The following is a 19,150-nucleotide window of genomic DNA, read 5'->3' on the forward strand; positions in this document are numbered from 1 at the left end:
AAAAAAAAAAGCAATGTCGTAGCATTTAGAAGTTTGCTGTTGCCACAGAATGCACTACTGACGCAGAATACGAACACAACTTTCGAAATTACGACAATATCTTGTACCAAATTTTCAGGTCTCCGTCGTATTTTCTATGATCAGTCAACACATTGAATTCTGCAATCTAATTTTCACGTCGCAACTGAAAATGCGGTAGTCTAGAAATCAAGCTGCTGTCTACAAATATCTATAACGTGCGTTATTTTCAGTACATACTGGTTTTTATTTGTGCACAATTATCAATTCCAGCGTATGAAGTACGATTACTGTGCTTAAGCATCCGATTTTTCTCTTCACTATTCCTACGGCAGAGATATGTGGAAATATTCGTAGATTACTTCTTGGAATTATTCCATAATAATTTTGTATTTCCTGTACTCTCCCTCGTTAGTCGGAAAAGACCGTGGCTTTTGTGGTGTTTATTTATTTATTTGGTTTTCAGTACGAGATAAAACAAATATCATCTACCATCCACTGGCTTAATGTAAGTAAAATTTCCTGCACAGAGGAAATAAGAAAGACAGCTGGGATAAAAGAGGAAGATAGACACAGCATCAAATTTTTATGAGGCTTATTACGAAATCTGAGATGCAAATTTGAATTTCCTACCTTAAATTTGCGTACGAAACAGTTCTGTTCGTACTACGAAAAGAAACGTTCTGTAACTACAATGATGGACACACAAGATATCGTCTTAACTGATTTCTTTTCGATGTACATACTGTAATCTTTGCTGAAATAGTGGCAGACACGAAAAAATAATGGCTACTGACTATTTTCGGAACGTTTAAAACCTCTTTTGACTCCTAACTTCGTTGCCCCAATTGATACATTCATTCATAGGCACCTCACATGTGTCAACAGATGCACCAGAAGTTTCACTCCCAAGAAGTATGCGGTTCGTGAGATTTTTCAAAGACGCAGTACGCCGTGTTAGTGGTTTGATCGGCGTGTTATTATGAACAGTAGTTCTTGTTGACGACGTTACAGATTCATTGAAAGAATCGTTCACATTGCCGGTTGTGATCTTAGCATATCGCAGCTCTTGAAAAAATTTTGCAATTTTTGTCAAATTTATACACTGTTGTCTGTAAGAAAAAGTGCACCTAAAAAGCAAATTATACAAAATATTTTGCTCGCTGCAAGAGATTTGAGAAACGTTGATGCAGTCACGGTTATCTGTTTGTGTAGCTTTGCAGCTGCTTTAATTGTTTCGGCGCTGTCTTCACTCATTGCGGCAGAAAAAACGAAATAAAATTCGTATAATTCATGGTCACAGTGGGCGATCAGAGCATATTCTATGCGGTCTCAGCATTTTATTCTACTGTTCTTCGGCAGTGTTTTATTTAGAAAAAAAGAATTAAAAGAACTTACAGAACTGGAAGACGTATTTGGACTCACTTGGAAACGGTTCTGAAAGAAAAAATTTCATTTCCAAAACGTAAAACAGTTTTTTATCAGAAATTCTTCGAACCAAATTTATAAATTTCTATCTGGCCAGCAACAGCGTATGCGCAGTCACGTTACGCATTAGTTCTGGAAATATGTTTTCATAGTTCACCATCTGGAATGAGAAAACTAGAGTCTAAAGAAAAAATATTCGTATATTTGGAAACAATTTTCACGATTTTTTCCATGGCCTTCACGTCAGGAACACCGACAGAAAGTGTGAGATACGGAAAATGTGTTCTCTTTGCACAGTTTCTTCTGAAAGTACTCAAAAAAGATACGTTTCAGAAATTATTTCTACGAGTGTCTCCCATTGTCGTTTTCTCTCTAGTAAAAAAGCAGGTCAAGGACAAAATTCAGAATTTTATTGCACTTTCCAGTGGATTTTCTGTGATTTTTTCGTTGGGGGAACGGATGACAAGTTTTTGCACAGTTCTATTTTCTTCCAAGGTGAACAAAAGCCAAAATTCAGTAAAGTAAGACAATTTTACCGGTACTTAGGAATTTTTCGCTGAACAATAGTCATTTTTATTTTTTTCCAGTTCCGCGGATTCGTATTCACCATTTGTTTATTCCGACAAACATAGTGATGAAAAAAATTTCTCAAAAAATTTGCAGTTTTAAGAAATTTCTTTCCACATGAAGCTATCCATGGTGTCATTAGAGGAGAGTAGTGCTTAAAAATAACTACGTTTGGGCACTTTGCGTCGTAACGGTTGATATGTCTATTACGGAAAAACAATCTCTTACTGAAAGGCTATGTAGTTCTTTTCAAAGATTTCACCAGTGCTTCAGTATTAATTTGGAAATGTTGTTTTTGCACTTCCTACATTGTGACGGAGTTTACATACATTGTCCATGGAACTTCCTTCAGAAGCAATACACAGGTTTCCTCCCATGTCTTCCCACAGAGCAAAACAGCTAGGGAAGGGGGGAAAAAAAACTTTGAAATCACTATTGAAGTGGAGATCACACAGACGTCACAATCGTGTGCAAACATGTATTCACATTTTCGTCCTCTTTCAGAGTAACAGGTAAAGAATGCTGGGTTCTTTTCTTTTGAAAGAGTGCTGCGAAGTCTTACCTGAGGAATCTAGCACCTAAATTCGAAACTCACGATATTTTTTTTAATAGAGAGGACGTGATGGCAAGTCAACACAAATCATGAGGAGAAAGTATACCAAATACGGCGAACTGGCGCCTTCTTATGAAGCCCCGTAAACAGATCGTTTTTCTAATTTTCAGATTTACGCCCGCTGGATTGGAAATCACTATTAATGCAATTATTCGTATACTTATTCGTATACTGAAAAGGTTGAGTTGTACTACGTTTATGAAGAAACAATTTCTTTGCAATGTGTGTGTTTCACACTGTCTTTCTTGAGAAAATGCCGCCTAAGCGTCTGGAGGAGAGAACTTCGGACAAGCGTATAAGACATTTTCTGATTCCGTTGGAGATCATAAGCGAGGTTAGCGCAGTGAATTTCCTGTGAAAGGACTACAAAGGTTTTGCCAGGACACTTTCTCCGGTGTTTTCCCCTTCGAGTAAATAGCGTGTGAGGAATCAAACATAGTTTCACAACTACTGGAAACAGAAATCATAGATAACCATTCACACATGTTCACTGCCTAATTAATCTTTCACTTCGACACATAAGAAACGCGAGAATTTCTCCACAGTCTAAGATGAAGAAAACAGCGCTTAATCAGAGCACAATTGGCGAACTTAACAAACTTTGCGGAGAACCTAATGAAACGGCTAGGCAAGTCACATTTAATTTTTCTGAAAGAATACACAGTTTTTTCGTAGATTTCTGCAGCGCTTCTCTTGATGGAAAGATAAATGTTTCTTACGGAACGGAAATATACTTTTCAGATTACGGTAAGAGATTAGATTCAAGAGTTAAGGAGGCTGTTTCCAGGGCAAACTTACAGCGGTTCAGAGGACAATCAACCCCTTCTGTGTCATTTTTCCCATTCCAGGATTCTGTCCACTGTTTGGTATTACTAAAAACAGATACCAACTAAAGAAACTAAATACTACGTAAATATTTTAACTCTACAAGGGATGGGGCACGCTTGTTTCACAGGCAGAAAACTCGTGTCACGGACTTAACGTGAGTTAAGTACCTAAAGGAAACGGAACTGGAATTCCAAAACTTTTATGCATGGCATGTGATAGTATTCCTACACATCACAATGTCTTCCCGAAAACTTTTTTGTGTGTTTTTTTCGCAGACTGTTTTGGACACCGTGTTGAACCTTTACTAATAAGCACTGCGCACTTTTTTCTGAGGGTTCTTTTCCCAATGCCCAGTACAGCTGTGTGTAAGGAACAAAATATGAAACCATAGTCACTGAACACCATTTCACACTGAATACTGACCATTAAACAGTAGTGCATACTGGAAAAGAAAACAGCGAATGTTTTTCCCCTATGGAATGTTGTATCTGAAGAAGTCGCAATCTCTCGAAAGAACGCTTCTGCGGTTCTCTCACAGATTTCGACTCTACCTGCATGGCGGAAAAAAAGTAATGCGTGCAATGACAAGTATATGAGAAAAAAGTTTTTCGCGCTTTTCAGATTGTTGTTCATGGTGCGCTTTAGTAGCTCTGGCACATTTCGCCAGTGCCTTCGCCGGGAAAGTTTTTGCGACTTTTCTTTGCACTCTACACGTTGTTTTCGTAGATTATATGCAACTGAATAAAGTAGCTACGGAAGGATTTACACACGTTTTCCCTATTTTTTTGCATTGACTTTTCAATAGAAACGTGAAACCACAAGTGCAGGAGACGGAAATAGCACTTTGCAACAGACTCACACAAAAGTACTTAAAATTTTGCCTTTTTTTTATCTTGGCGATGAATCTGCTGGTGCAATATCCTACTAACAGTCTCTTGATGGAGTGCTTCAGGAGTTATTCAGACATTTCGCCAGTGCGAAAATTGTTTTTATTTCTTTGTCACTTTTAAGCTTCGTGTTCGAAGATTATATTCAATGGTCATACAACGAGATAGCTACGGCAACATTTACACATGTTTCTGCAAATTTTTTTCTCCGACTTTCGTAGTAGAAATGGCGTGTGATGAACAGAAATATGGAATCGTAATTGCATCAGATACCGGTCTGCAAACAGACACACGCAGAACAACTCAAAATTTGCAGTTTTTTTAAAATGTTTACAGTCAACCTGCCGGTACGTCTGTCCAAGTAATAGTCTTTTGATGGAGCACTTTAAAAGTTCTCACACATATTTCACCAGTTCCGCCTCTGAGAAAATTTTTAGAACTTTGTTTCATTTTATGTATTGTGTTCGGAGATTACATTTAAAACTAGTGGAGCTCTCTCGCACTTCTTTTTCCCGCTGACGTTCGTAACGAGGTGTGAGGAACCGACCACAAGCGACGTGAACGGAACTGCCACTCTGCACCGGACGCACGCACACACGCTCTGCCGCCGTTATCGCACACAAGTTCGGCTACCCCGCGCTCTTCCAGTTGACAGCCACGGAACGCCTCGGTGCCAGGCCGGCCGCGGCTGCACGCGCGGGGAAAGACAGATCGGCGGGCCGGCTTGCGCTGCCAGCACCTTGCACCGCCGCAGATGTCTGATGAGGCACTGCCACGGCCAACCCGTTCTTTTCTAAGTACTCGCCGCCCCCCGCCACCCCCTATCGCCCTTCCTTTTTTCCCTTCTTTTTCGCTCAAACCTTCCTTACGAGACTCCCCCGCCCCCGTTCCCACCCCCGCCGCCTCCACTGACACCCCCCGCGGGCCTCGGAAAAGCACAGGCGCACCACGGAGCGCCGGAGCTGAGCTGCCAGATAATTATCATAACTTTTTCACCCCCTCGCACCCCCTTTTCTTCCGTACCACCCCCGCCGCCGCCGCCACCGACGTCTTTATCTTGCAAGGCGGCGTCTATTCTCTTCCCAGTTTTCCTCCCCCATCTCCGCACCCCTTTTCTGCCGGAGAGTACTTGCTCTCCTTCGTCGTCTCTTCTTGCGCGAAATTCTTCTCCTCTTTTTTCCGACTCTCGGTTTTCTTTTACGTTCAGGTGCGGGGGTGGAGGCGGCGCGGCGCGGCGCGTCTACCCTCAAACGCCCCGCTCAAGACGTCCACCAACACGAATGCGCCGACCGGCACACAGACGTGGCGTAGAAGAAGACTCATTCCCTCTCTCCCATCCTCCCTCACTGTCTCTCTCGCTCGTTAATTAAAAAAAAACCCGAGTCACGTGAGCTGGATGCGACATCGCAGTCGCCGTACCGCCCTCTCTATCTTTATTCTAGCTCCCCGATCCTTTTCTCTCTCAAATTTTGCCCTGTCTCCTCCTCACTTCGCTAAGCAGAACACCTTTTGTCTCATTCATTTCCGTTTCTTCTCCCCTACATTTTTTGTTCTTTCGCTGTTATTTTCGTTCTTTCGAGGAAGACGATTTCGGCGTGGAGGTTCCGCCCCCACTTCGCGCTACGCATCTCTTACACTCCCCCACTCCTGCCTGCCACTGTGCGAATCTTGCGCAGTTTTTATCCCCCGCAAGAACCACGGCGGCGCGCAAGTGTTCAGTTTGTCTCGCGACCCACGAAAGTGCGCTGTACCACACCCAGTTATTGAAACGTTTCCAGTGTGTAGGGCGACCGGTGGCAGTAAACAAAGAGGATCCTCAGCTTAACTAACGGGTCACGACAGGATGTATCGCAGTTGTTACATTCGTTGTTTCCCCGAAGATCGACAGCGCGCAAGCTCAAGGCAGGATAACTGTCACACCCTCGTACTTCTCACCGAATCCAAATATCTTACGAGTGTTGTGACGCCGACGCGATGTAAAACGCAGCGAAGTTGCGGCCACTATCAATCAGAGAGACCATTGGTACATCGTGATAATGATAATTTGCAATAACAGCCAAAACGTTCATTTTACATCACAATTCCACCACAAGCCTGGGAGAAATTTGAAGTATATGCTAGTAATATATATGCACAGCGATACGTACGATGACCGTGTGCAACAGCAGCTTCAATATTGCTTCATGGACGTGTTAAATACGTCACAAGCCTGGGGCAATTTTAAGAAAACACCAAAAATGAATCTGCGTAGATGCATCTACGGTGCAAGCTTTCGCAGTTGTATGGCGCAGAGTGCCTAGTGTACACCTGTCATTTGCAACTTCTACTTCGTGTTCCGGTTTGGGGGTACTGATAGGAAAGAACGAAACTTCTCTCGTTTACTACTCATGCGAAAACACTATGCTGCTGTCGAGCATTACCGATTTGTATTGGCGTGGTGGGTGAGATGCACAGAGGGCTAGAATTGAACCACTGCCAAACGAGGGGATGGTTCCACAAATATGCGAAGCAGGCTTAGGAAACTAGCTAAAATTTCTAGTAGAGAGTAATATTCCTTACCTTGCGCTATGCGCACAGCAGGCATCTTAATCCTCATCGTCGGTCCGTCGGCGATTCTTCTTGCGTGTCTTCAGCAATGAGAAATTGTCGTCCCCCTCCGAATATAACAGACCCTCCCGACGGGAAACGGAACAAAAATTTTCACAAAAAAACACCCGATGAGGAAAAAAAAAGTCTGATAACAACAAAAACAAAAGTAACAGATCACTTGACGTGTTGTCGATTGTAAATGTGTCCTCCCACTACTCGCCAGTGGTCAGTCATTTTCGGTCCTGGTGCTTTTTGGCGGTGAGCGTGGAGGAGAAATAAACGGTGGTGCGTCACCACCACCCCCTGACAGGAGGGGTGGCGTAGGTATCTGCCTCGGTAGCGACGCGCTAGCGTCCGCACAGTGGAGCGGCGGAGCGTAAACAGGTGCGGCCGCGACGTGATGGCTGGGCTGGCCAGCGTCCGACTGGCAGCCGGCGTCGGCGTCGCCGCGGTCGGCGCGTCGCACGCACTCACACGCAGGCACGCACGCACGCACACGCAGTCCCACGCGCTGGCGGCTCGCTCGGTCAGCCCCCACTGAGCGCGGCGCGTCCGCTCGCTGCCCGCCGGGCGATCGGCGGCGCTCGGGTGCCCTCGGGTGCGCTCGGCTCGGTCAGTGCGCGCGGCCACGCGGGGGGCTGGCTACTAGGCTAGGCCCGCAGGTCTGGGCGCCGCCGGCCGCGAGGCGTCCTCCCCTCCCTGGAGCGGTCGAGGGGAGGGCGGCCTGGAGGGGCGCGGCGATTGGCGTGGACAGTAGCGGCGGGGAGGGGCGGCGCGGCGGCTAGTGCGGCGCGCGGCCGCGGGGCAGCGCTGCGAGCGGTCCGGCGTCGCGCTAGCCACCGCCGGCCAGTAGCTGGCGCGGCGTCGCACGGTGCGGAGCGCGTCGCGGGAGGGCATACACTGCAGGCGCACCGCACTTCGATGCCCTTAAGGGCCAAGTCCCGTCAACACTTGCGGGAACTCGTGCAGTGAACTAAAACTATGGTGACACGTTTTCCCCCTAATAACTACCGATTTCGGTACCAAACCCAGTACAAGGCCATCACAAATTCGCTTAATCAAGGGAAGATGGTTCAAATGGCTCTGAACAGTCAGGGACTTAACATCTATGGTCATCAGTCCTCTAGAACTTAGAACTACTATAACCTAACTAACCTAAGGACATCACACAACACCCAGTCATCACGAGGCAGAGAAAATCCCTGACCCCGCCGGGAATCGAACCCGGGAACCCGGGCGGCTTAATCAAGCGCTCAAGCTCTGTCATATACAGGGTGTTACAAAAATGTACGGCCAAACTTACAGGAAATGTTCCTCACAAACAAATAAAGAAAAGATGTTATGTGGACATGTGTCCGGAAACGCTTAATTTCCATGTTAGAGCTCATTTTAGTTTCGTTCTTAAACGTTATCATGGTTTCATGCGGGATATCTATGCTGCTAGAACATGTGCCTTTACAAGTACGAAACAACATGTGGTTCATGCACGATGGAGCTCCTGCACATTTCAGTCGAAGTGTCCGTATGCCTCTCAACAACAGATTCGGTGACCGATGGATTGGTAGAGGCGGACCAATTCCATGGCCTCCACGCTCTCCTGGCGTCAACCCTCTCGACTTTCATTTATGGGGGCATTTGAAAGCTCTTGCCTACGCAACCCCGGTACCAAATGTGGAGACTCTTCGTGCTCTTATTATGGACGGCTTTGATACAATACGCCATTCTCCAGGGCTGCATCAGCGCATCAGGGATTCCAAGCGACGGAGGGTGGATGTATGTATCCTCAGTAACGGAGGACATTTCGAACATTTCCTGTAACAGAGTGTTTAAAGTCACGCTGGTACGCTCTGTTGGTGTGTGTTTGCATTCCATGATTAATGTGATTTGAAGAGAAGTGATAAAATGAGCACTAACATGGAAAGTAAGCATTTCCGGACACATGTCCACATAACATATTCTCTTTCTGTGTGTGTGAGGTATGTTTCCTGAAAGTTTGGCCGTACCTTTTTGTAACACCCTGTATATAGACTCATTAAAAGCGTCAGCAAGTCAAATAGCGGATGACTATGACTTTTTTTATTCTTATAGGATTTTATTTATGATTTATTTAATTTATGATTATCCTTAACAAGAAAACATCAGAGAGGTAATTAACTGATTTAGAATGATTACGATACTGTCCTGCAGATAGATAGTTAGCTGGCATTAATTATTAAAGTAGTTAAGAATATTTAAAAGCCCTTCAACTGATTGAACATCTGACTTGAATTATTATTCTGAAGTTTGACAGAAACAAGTCTTTGTTAGTTGTACCTTAAGCTCACCAAAAATTAAGATTACTGTCTCCGTAGATCTCGTGGCTTTGGCTGTCGCAGCTCTCGAAGTTCACGGCCGCCTGTAAGGTAACTTATTCCATCGGAGAGAAACATCGGATTCTGTCGGTAGTGCAACGGCAGGTCTGTAACATATTGCCAAACTGATACAGCTGTTAATATAGGTTCATTGAAGATTATACATGAAATTAAGTATTCAGGGACGTGCCAGCTTAAGCAGGCTTCGTACAGGAGTCACTTCAGCAATAAAACCACAGAAATTCTCCGACGATTTCTCACGTTCACATAAGCTACTATATGGAAAACGAAATAAAAATTTTCATCTTTAAATCACTTGAAATGCATTCAGGAAATCATACTGCTGGTTTCTTGGAAGATCTCTTACAAAATAATGTCTTTATATTTCATTCAAATGCTTTCAACGAAGAACTATTCTTAAAGGCGGCCAATACTGACTGCAAGTCAATATGCCTAGATTAGCAATACTCCTTGGTCCATCGCTGCAATCACTCACATAGACTTTTCCGCAGAGTATTACAAAATCAAAGAAATTATACATTTTCGGGGCCGTTAAAGTAATTCTTCCGTATTAAATGTTTTTCTTCCCGGATTTCAGTTAAACAGATCATTGACTTTCTTACGTATACCCAGAGTCGTAAACATATGTTCATACAGTCATTTTCCTTTTTGTTGTATACAATGAGACATTATAAACTATATTATACAATTGTTTCGGTAAGAGAGCTGGACAAGTGTGCACCAAACTATGGCCTGATGATGGTACTTAATACTGCTTACTGATAGTGTAGCTATTTCTTTTCTTATTGTGTTCGTCACTGTTTGAACCAGTAGTATGTGGAGAACACTTAGAAAAAATCTTCGGACTCAGGGCGTCTCCTGACAGGGTTTCCTATCAACAAAAATAATCTTCGATGTCATTGTTCCCTTATTTCATGTTCTTTTAGGACAGTTCGGTTACGTCCGTGCAAAGTTTTCTCGTTCTGTCACAGAAGAGGTTTACTTAAATCCGTACCATTCACCGCATTCCCTTCTTTACAGTAGGTTCACAAACAGGCTTTACAACGTTGAGAGTACGAATAAAGGCATTCCTTCCACTATGCTACGTTTTGCTGATTGGTCGGCTATTTCTTTGTCTATGACTTCAGAGTTCTATTTGACCCGTAGAACACCCAATTAACGCAATATGAATGAAAATATCACTGAAATCTGCGCTAACATTTCATTCAGTAGTTGAACAAAAACAATTAAGAAAGGAAGCAGACCGTGCCCTTTCATAGGAACTATCCAATTAGCCTGAAGCGATTTAGCGAAGTCACGGAAATCCTAAATCAGGATGGCCGGACGCGGGTTTGAACCGTCGTCCCCCCGATTGCTAACCACTGCGACAGCTCGCTCGGTGTGGTGTGGTTCCTGTTTGAGTCTTTTTTTCCTTTGTGTAGTGTTGAGTCAAGTTTGCAAGTAGAGCAGCCATTGCCGCGCGGGATTAGCCGAGCGGTCTCGGGCGCTGCGGTCATGGACTGTGCGGCTTGTCCCGGCGGAGGTTCGAGTCCTCCCTCGGGCATGAGTGTGTGTGTTTGTCCTTAGGATAATTTAGGTTAAGTAGGGTGTAACCTTTGGGACTGATGACCTTAGCAGTTAATATACTTTCCGGGATGTGAGGTCGTGGTCCAAGAACTTTTTCTGCTCCTTACGTTTCGTCCAGGACTGCGCTGGACTTCCTCAGAGGCGCTGCTCCGCTGAGTCTTGCCGACTGACTGGTCGGGTGTCTGAGAGCGACTTATATATTGTGAGAAAGGGGGGCGTGGTTCAGGTGACACGTGATGAGCAGTGATAATCCATAGCATAGATAAGGTTATCGATTACCACCTTGTCAAGATGAAAATTGTTGGCAATTTTGTAGAGCCACTGTCCATATATCGCTGAGTTTCATAGCCTCCTCTTTACTATCTTGACAAGGTGGTGATCGATAGTCAACCTTATCTATACTATGGATTACCACTGCTCATCACGTGTCACCTGAACCACGCCCCCCTTTTCTCACAAAATATAAGTCGTTCTCAGACACCCGACCAGTCAGTCGGCAAGACTCAGCCGGAGCAGCGCCTCTGAGGAAGTCCAGCGCAGTCCTGGACGAAACGTAAGGAGCAGAAAAAGTTCTTGGACCACGACCTCACATCCCGGAAAGTATATCAACAGCCATGTCACCCGGTCGTGAAAGCCTTCATTCTACACTTAGCAGTTAAGTCCCATAAGATTTCAGACACATTTCAACATTTGAGCTGAGCAGCCACTGACACTGCACTCTGTTTAACTATATTTATGTTGCATGTTTTCTTGATTCATAGATATTTTAATTGACGTGTACAGCATGTCTCCCACCGTTGACACGTCATTTCCTAATCCATTTCCCTCAGAAACACTTCATTAAATTCGACTATAATCCATTACACTTGTTTCGGCTGTGTCAGCGCTCATCTTCATCAGTTCGATCTTGCACAGACTGAATGACACTGGCGGTTGGTTGCGACACTGTCCCACTCCTTTCTCAACTGCTGCTTTCTTTTCATGTCTTTCGATCCTTATAATGATAGGTATGATAAGTGAATGAATTAATCGATGGTCACGTGAGCAAGAAAAACCGCAACAGGAGCGGTCAGCGTTACCTGCAAGCCTTACAGGACGCGGGAGCTGCCGCCGCTTTGATAAGCATCCGCATAGCTCTCTCTGTGCTGTCTGTAGGCCGTCGTTTATTGTCGTGCGGTTACCGCCGTAGCTTGACTGATGGGTGGCCGTACGATCGGCCTTTCTGATATTCATTCCGAGAACCTAAGTGCGCGGTGAATGCAACACGACATGTATACACAACGGAGGACGGCAGAGTTGCGGGGGCACTGACCTGGAGGCCACGGCTACTGACTATTGTCGCCGCGATGGCGATCGCCTCGGAGATACCGTGTTCGAATCCAGAGGGCGCAAGAAACTCTGCAGCACCACTATTTGCTGTGGTGTACGTCATGAGTGTGACACATCGTGTAAGTGTTTAGGAGCAATACCAAGAAAGAAAAAACTTCCTGAAGCTAATATCCCATAAATATTTGTTTATTTACAAACATCCGGTTTCGACAGACTTTGCTGTTATCTTCAGGTCTTCAAAAATTTATGTTATAAAATGTGTCCCTTTTGAGTTCGACCTCACGCCGAGTTGTCATGTAGGCAAAATGTAGCACATAATATGAAGCTTTGTCGTAAATAAAGCATTTAAAATCAAGAAATACCTTGTGCACACGGCCATGCCCACATACGTACCGCTAACAGATGATTATCACGCCATAAAACACGGTACACAATAAAAACAAAAAAATATTCAAATTTGTGTGAAATCTTATGGGGCTTAACTGCTGAGGACATCAGTTCAAATGTTTCAAATGGCTCGTAGCACTTAACTTCTGAGGTCATCAGAACTTAGAACTACTTAAACCTAACTAACCTAAGGACGTCACACACATCCATGCCCGTGGCAGGAGTCGAACCTGCGACCGTAGCGACTGTAGCGAATAGAACCGCTCGGCCACCCCGGCCGGCTAAGGTCATCAGTCCCTAACATTACACACTTTTTTGTTTTGGTCATCAGCCTACTGACTGGTCTGATGCGGCCCGCCACGAATTCCTTTCCTGTGCTAACCTCTTTATCTCAGAGTAGCACTTGCAACCTACGTCCTCAATTATTTGCTTGACGTATTCCAGTCTCTGTCTTCCTCTACAGTTTTTGCCCTCTACAGCTCCCTCTAGTACCATGGAAGTCATTCCCTCATGTCTTAGCAGATGTCCTATCATCCTGTCCCTTCTCCTTATCAGTGTTTTCCACATATTCTTTTCCTGTCCGATTCGTCTATAGCACCACATCTCAAATGCTTCCATTCTCTTCTGTTCCGGTTTTCCACAGTCCATGTTTCACTACCATACAATGCTGCACTCCAGGCGTACATCCTCAGAAATTTCTTCCTCAAATTAAGGCCGGTATTTGATATTAGTAGACTTCTCTTGGCCAGAAATACCTTTTTTGCCATAGCGAGTCTGCTTTTGATGTCCTTCTTGCTCCGTCCGTCATTGGTTATTTTACTGCCTAGGTAGCAGAATTCCTTAACTTCATTGACTTCGTGACCATCAATCCTGATGTTAAGTTTCTCGCTATTCTCATTTCTACTACTTCTCATTACCTTCGTCTTTCTCCGATTTACTCTCAAACCATACTGTGTACTCATTAGACTGTTCATTCCGTTCAGCAGGTCATTTAATTCTTCTTCACTTTCACTCAGGATAGCAATGCCATCAGCGAATCGTATCATTGATATCCTTTCACCTTGTATTTTAAATCCACTCCTGAACCTTTCTTTTATTTCCATCATTGCTTCCTCGATGTACAGATTGAAGAGTAGAGGCGAAAGGCTACAACCTTGTCTTCCACCCTTCTTAATACGAGCACTTCGTTCTTGATCGTCCACTCTTATTATTCCCTCTTGGTTGTTGTACATATTGTATATGACCCGTCTCTCCATATAACTTACCCCTACTTTTTTCAGAATCTCGAAGAGCTTGCACCATTTTATGTTGTCGAACGCTTTTTCCAGGTCGACAAATCCTATGAAGGTGTCTTTATTTTTCTTTAGCCTTGCTTCCATTACTAGCCGTAATGTCAGAATTGCCTCTCTCGTGCCTTTACTTTTCCTAAAGCTAAACTGATCGTCACCTAGCGCATTCTCAATTTTCTTTTCCATTCTTCTGTATATTGTTTTTGTAAGCAGCTTCGATGCATGAGCTGTTAAGCTGATTGTGCGATAATTCTTGTACTTGTCAGCTCTTGCCGTCTTCGGAATTGTGTGGATGATGCTTTTCCGAATGTCAGATGGTATGTCGCCATTCTCATATATTCTACACACCAACGTGAATAGTCGTTTTGTTGCCACTTCCGCTAATGATTTTAGACATTTTGACACTTCTTAACCTAAATTATCCTAAGGACACACACCCACACGCATGCCCGAGGGAGGACTCGAATCTCCACAAGCTGCACAGTCCATGACTGCAGCGCCTCAGACCGCTCGGCTAATCCCGCGCTGCTACAATAAAAACAGAGTATGACTTCTTTTAGAGTTATCTGAACATCTTCTACTCAGTGAAGATCCACATAAGAAAGCGTATAAGATACAAGTTATTTTATCTACATTACAACTTTGCAAGAGATCTAACTTAAAATGAACCCATTTTATAACATAATAACAAAGTGTGTCGAAACCGGTCGTCTGTAATTAAAGAAATATTTATGGGATCTTGCCTTTAGAATGTTTTTACCATGTAAACCGATCGCTCTTCAAGTTTCTGAGCGTCAGAAAATTCAGCTAAGAAAGTAAAGTTCCTCGCTTTGGTCCCTCACGGCCGATTTGGCTTCGACCGACCGCCGTGTCGTTCTCTACCGGCCGGCCGGAGTGGCCGCGCGGTTCTAGGCTCTACAGTCTGGAGCCGCTACGGTTGCGGGTTCGAATCCTGCCTCGGGCATGGATGTGTGTGATGTCCTTAGGTTAGTTAGGTTTAAGTAGTTCTAAGTTACAGGAGACTGATGACCTCAGAAGTTAAGTACCATAGTGCTCAGACCAATTTGAACCAATTGAACCGCTACTAGTCGGTCAAGCAACACCTCAGTTGGCCTCACGAGACAGAGTTCACCACTCTCCAGTCCTCCCAGCAAGGGAAAATACTTGGCAGTACCGGGCGTCGACCCCTGGTCTGCTGCATAGCTGTCGATCGTGCTCACCACTCAGCTATGGACACGGAAAAGTAATAATAAGAAGTAATATGAAATCGGCAAACACTTAACCTCAGTACTAGGATAGGCGAATGGTAATCGCGTACAAGATACTAATGCGACCAATTCTAGAGTACCGTTCTAGAGTTTGGTGTCCTTATCAAGCAAGGATAAGGAGCGCCTTAGGTTTGTAGAACTGGCCATGCGGGGCAAGCCGTACCAGGGAAATAGTTAACACACAAAAATAAGGTTTTAGAGCAAATTTAGATTTAAAAGCTTATAATGAAGAGGAAGAAGATGAAGATGAGATGGGAAATATGAGGCGAGAAGAATTTGACAGAGCACTGAAAGATCTAAGTCGAAACAATGTTCCTCGAGCTCTGCGCACTACGGGACATAACTTCTGAGGTCATCAGTCCCCTAGAACTTAGAACTACTTAATCCTAACTAACCTAAGGACATCACACACATCCATGCCCGAGGCAGGATAAGAACCCACGGCCGTAGCGGTCGCGTGGTTCCAGACTGTTGCGCCTAGAACCGGTCGGCCACTCCGATCGGCAAATATTGACATTCCCTCAGAATAACTGAGATGCTTGGGAGAGGTAGTGACGACAAAATTAACAACCAAGTGTGAAAGATACACTATACTGGCGAAATACTCCTGACGATGGCAGTGCACACACCGAATAAGCGTGTTCGACAGTAATAGAAGGTGTTTTTGATAAAACACGGTGCAGTCAGATTAATGTGACCACCATGGCGTTAACGTGCAATAATCACTGACTGAAGGGAGGTGACAGCTGTATCTGTGGAAGGTATGTACAAGGTAGACCGTGTCGGAGGAAAACAGCAAACACTGCAGTCGTTGTCATAATGCGGAAACAGACTAATTTATGTGATCTACATAAGGGCCAAGGGTGGGAGCACCTCCAAACGGCGTTTTAAACTGTTCGCGTGCCGCAGTGGTTAAAGTATACCGTACATGGCAAAGTGGCAAAGTTTCAATGGTCATAATAGAAGTAGCAAATTAATATGAGCACCAAATAAGTCTCTCTCAATTTAGAGTCTGTACTCTTGATAAATGAACTTTAAGTGTAAGCATAGTTAACTTAAACAAAAATTTTATCTATGAACTCTTGCATGTTTAAGAAATAAATCTTTAATCTTTAATTTACCTTATACAATATCTCAACCTAGAACTAACTTTATAATTTTGTCAATTTTATCTACGAACTCTTGCATGTTTAAGAAATAAATCTTTAATCTTTAATTTACCTTATACAATACCTCAACCTAGAACTAAGTTTATAATTTTGTCAAATCTTTGTATATTCATTTTTCAATAAGTATTTATGACAGCAAATCAAACTCTCAGAAAGAGGGCATAGTGGTCCACCTCCACGTTAGTGGGGCACAGGCAACGAAACATAGAGTATGGTCGTAGCGCTCTGTGTGTCGGCTAAGAGAGCAGCCCATAGGCTAGAAAGGGCCCGTCTTATGTATAAAGATGACGGGTTATTACAAAGACTAGCAGCAGTGAAAAAAAAACGTGTCCGAAACCGGCGCCGTGGCAGCTGTGGTCCACCACAGGCCACGAATGATGCGGGTGAACGACGGCTGCAGTGCAGGTGAACAGATGTACAACAGTTGACCGACTGACAGCCAAGATGAATCAAGGGGCTACCAATGCTGTCTCCTTAACGACCGGTGAGGAAACGTTGGTGCGTGTGGGCCTCCGCATCAGGTGCCTGGTTCACGCAGCCATGTCGACTGCTGTTCAGCGCCGCCGAAGGCTGGAATTTGCGCTCCAGTACCGGAACTGGACGAACACTGAGAGTCGACAAGTAGCCTTACCACATGTGTGACGTTGTATGTGCCAGCGGTGCGAAACATCTTAAAGGAAACACAGCAGTAGTCGGAAGGGTCTCGGTCAGAGGAGGGGGCGTTGTGGTCTGGAGAATGTTATCGTGGCATTCCCTGGGTGATTTCGTCATTCTGGAAGGCATGATGAACCAACATAAGTATGGCTCTGACATGGGAACCTCCCCATCGCATCCCCCTCAGATTTGGCACAGTGGATAAGCCTTGAAAAACTGAACACAGATCAATCGAGAAAACAGGAAGAAGTTGTGTGGAACTATGAAAAAAATAAGCAAAATATACAAACTGAGTAGTCCATGAGGGAGACTGTGAGCTTAGGAACGCCGTGGTCCCGTGGTTAGCGTGAGAAGCTGCGGAACAAAAGGTCCTTGTTTCAAGTCTTCCCTCGTGTCAAACGTTTACTTTCCTGATTTTCGCACAGTCCGTTCGTTCACTGTAATAAGTTTAGCGTCTGTGTTTTGCAACCGCACCGCAAAACCGAGCGATTAATAGACTAAAGGACGTGCCTCTCCAATGGGAACCGAAAACATTTGATCGCAAGGTCATATAGGTCAACCGATTCCTCCACAGGAAAATACGTCTGTTATATTCTATACGACACTGGTGACGGCATGTGCGTCACATGGCAGGAATATGTTGTCGACCCACCTACCGCGTACACTTGGCGAATGGGTAAAAAGTTTCTTCTACCTTGCCCGATTAAGGTTTTCTTGTGGATGTGATAATCACTCCAAAAAAGTGAAAAAAACATAAGAGTTTATCACATAAACTGCAACAAATGAATGCAACAGTTTCACAGTCGCACTGTTTTCCCTGTGCTCTTTCAAAACATATGTTTGTAACGTTTTCAAATTTTTCCGTGAGTAGACCGTCAAATCCAGCATATGTCCAAGCATATCTGAACATGTCCTGGAATTTTGGAGAGCGAAGTTGATTATGTGTGAGTGTCAGAACTTTGATAATTGTCTGAAAATAAGAAACTAAAGTTTCCAGTCGAGGGAAGACCTGAACCAAGGACCTCCCGTTCCGCAGCTGCTCACGCTAACGGTGCTCCTCAGCTCATGTTGTCCTTGATGCTACCTATCTTGCACATAGACTAATCAGTTTGTATATTTTTTGCTTATTTTTTTCATAGTTCCACACAACATCTTCCATTTTACTCGATTGATGTGTGTTCAGTTTTTCAAGGCCTATCCACTGTGCCAATTTATAACTAAATCTGAAGGGGGTGCGATGGGGAGGTTCCCTTGTGAGCACTGTGGGACTTAACAGCTGAGGTCATCACTCGCCTGGAACTTCTACATCTACATGATTGCTTTGCTATTCACATTTAAGTACTTGGCAGAGGGTTCATCGAACCACAGTCATACTATCTCTCTACCATTCCACTCCCGAACAGCGCGCGGGAAAAACGAACACCTAAACCTTTCTGTTCGAGCTCTGATTTCTCTTATTTTATTTTGATGATCATTCCTATCATTGTAGGTTGGGCTCAACAAAATATTTTCGCATTCAGAAGAGAAAGTTGGAGACTGAAATTTCGTAAATAGATCTCGCCACGACTAACAACGTCTTTGCTTTAAACACTTCCATCCCAACTCGTGTATCATATCTGCCACACTCTCTCCCCTATTACGTGATAATACAAATACGAACTGCCCTTTTTTGCACCCTTTCGATGTCATCCGTCGATCCCACCTGGTAAGGATCCCACACCGCGCAGCAGTATTCTAACTGAGGACGAACGCGTTTAGTGTAAGATGTCTCTTTAGTGGGCTTGTTGCATCTTCTAAGTGTCTTGCAAATGAAACGCAACCTTTGGCTTGCCTTCCCCACAATATTATCTATGTGGTCTTTCCAACTGAAGTTGTTCGTAATTTTAACACCCAGGTACTTAGTTGAATTGACAGCCTTGAGAATTGTACTATTTATTGAGTAATCGAATTCCAACGGATTTCTTTTGGAACTCATGTGGATCACCTCACACTTTTCGCTATTTTGCGTCAACTGCCACTTGCCACACCATACAGCAATCTTTTCTAAATCGCTTTGCAACTGATACTGGTCTTCGGATGACCTTACTAGACGGTAAATTACAGCATCATCTGCGAACGACCTAAAAGAACTGCTCAGATTGTCACCCAGGTCATTTATATAGATCAGGAACAGCAGAGGTCCCAGG

General features: G+C 44.2%; 1 protein-coding gene across 2 annotated transcripts in view; it reads right to left on the bottom strand.

Annotated features, from left to right (window-relative positions):
• The window catches only part of LOC126291911 (B-cell lymphoma/leukemia 11B), a 303,871-nt gene extending 296,338 nt beyond the window's left edge, over positions 1–7,533 (bottom strand). For both annotated transcript variants that reach the window (XM_049985645.1, XM_049985644.1), the window contains exon 1: positions 6,901–7,533. In XM_049985645.1, the coding sequence (XP_049841602.1) occupies positions 6,901–6,937 (37 nt within the window). In that variant the 5' untranslated portion in view covers positions 6,938–7,533. The remainder of the gene's footprint in view (positions 1–6,900) is intronic.
• Between the last annotated feature and the right edge of the window lie 11,617 nt (positions 7,534–19,150).

The sequence above is a fragment of the Schistocerca gregaria genome, chromosome 9, assembly GCF_023897955.1.
Source record: "Schistocerca gregaria isolate iqSchGreg1 chromosome 9, iqSchGreg1.2, whole genome shotgun sequence".
NCBI classification, from domain to species: Eukaryota; Metazoa; Arthropoda; class Insecta; order Orthoptera; family Acrididae; genus Schistocerca; species Schistocerca gregaria.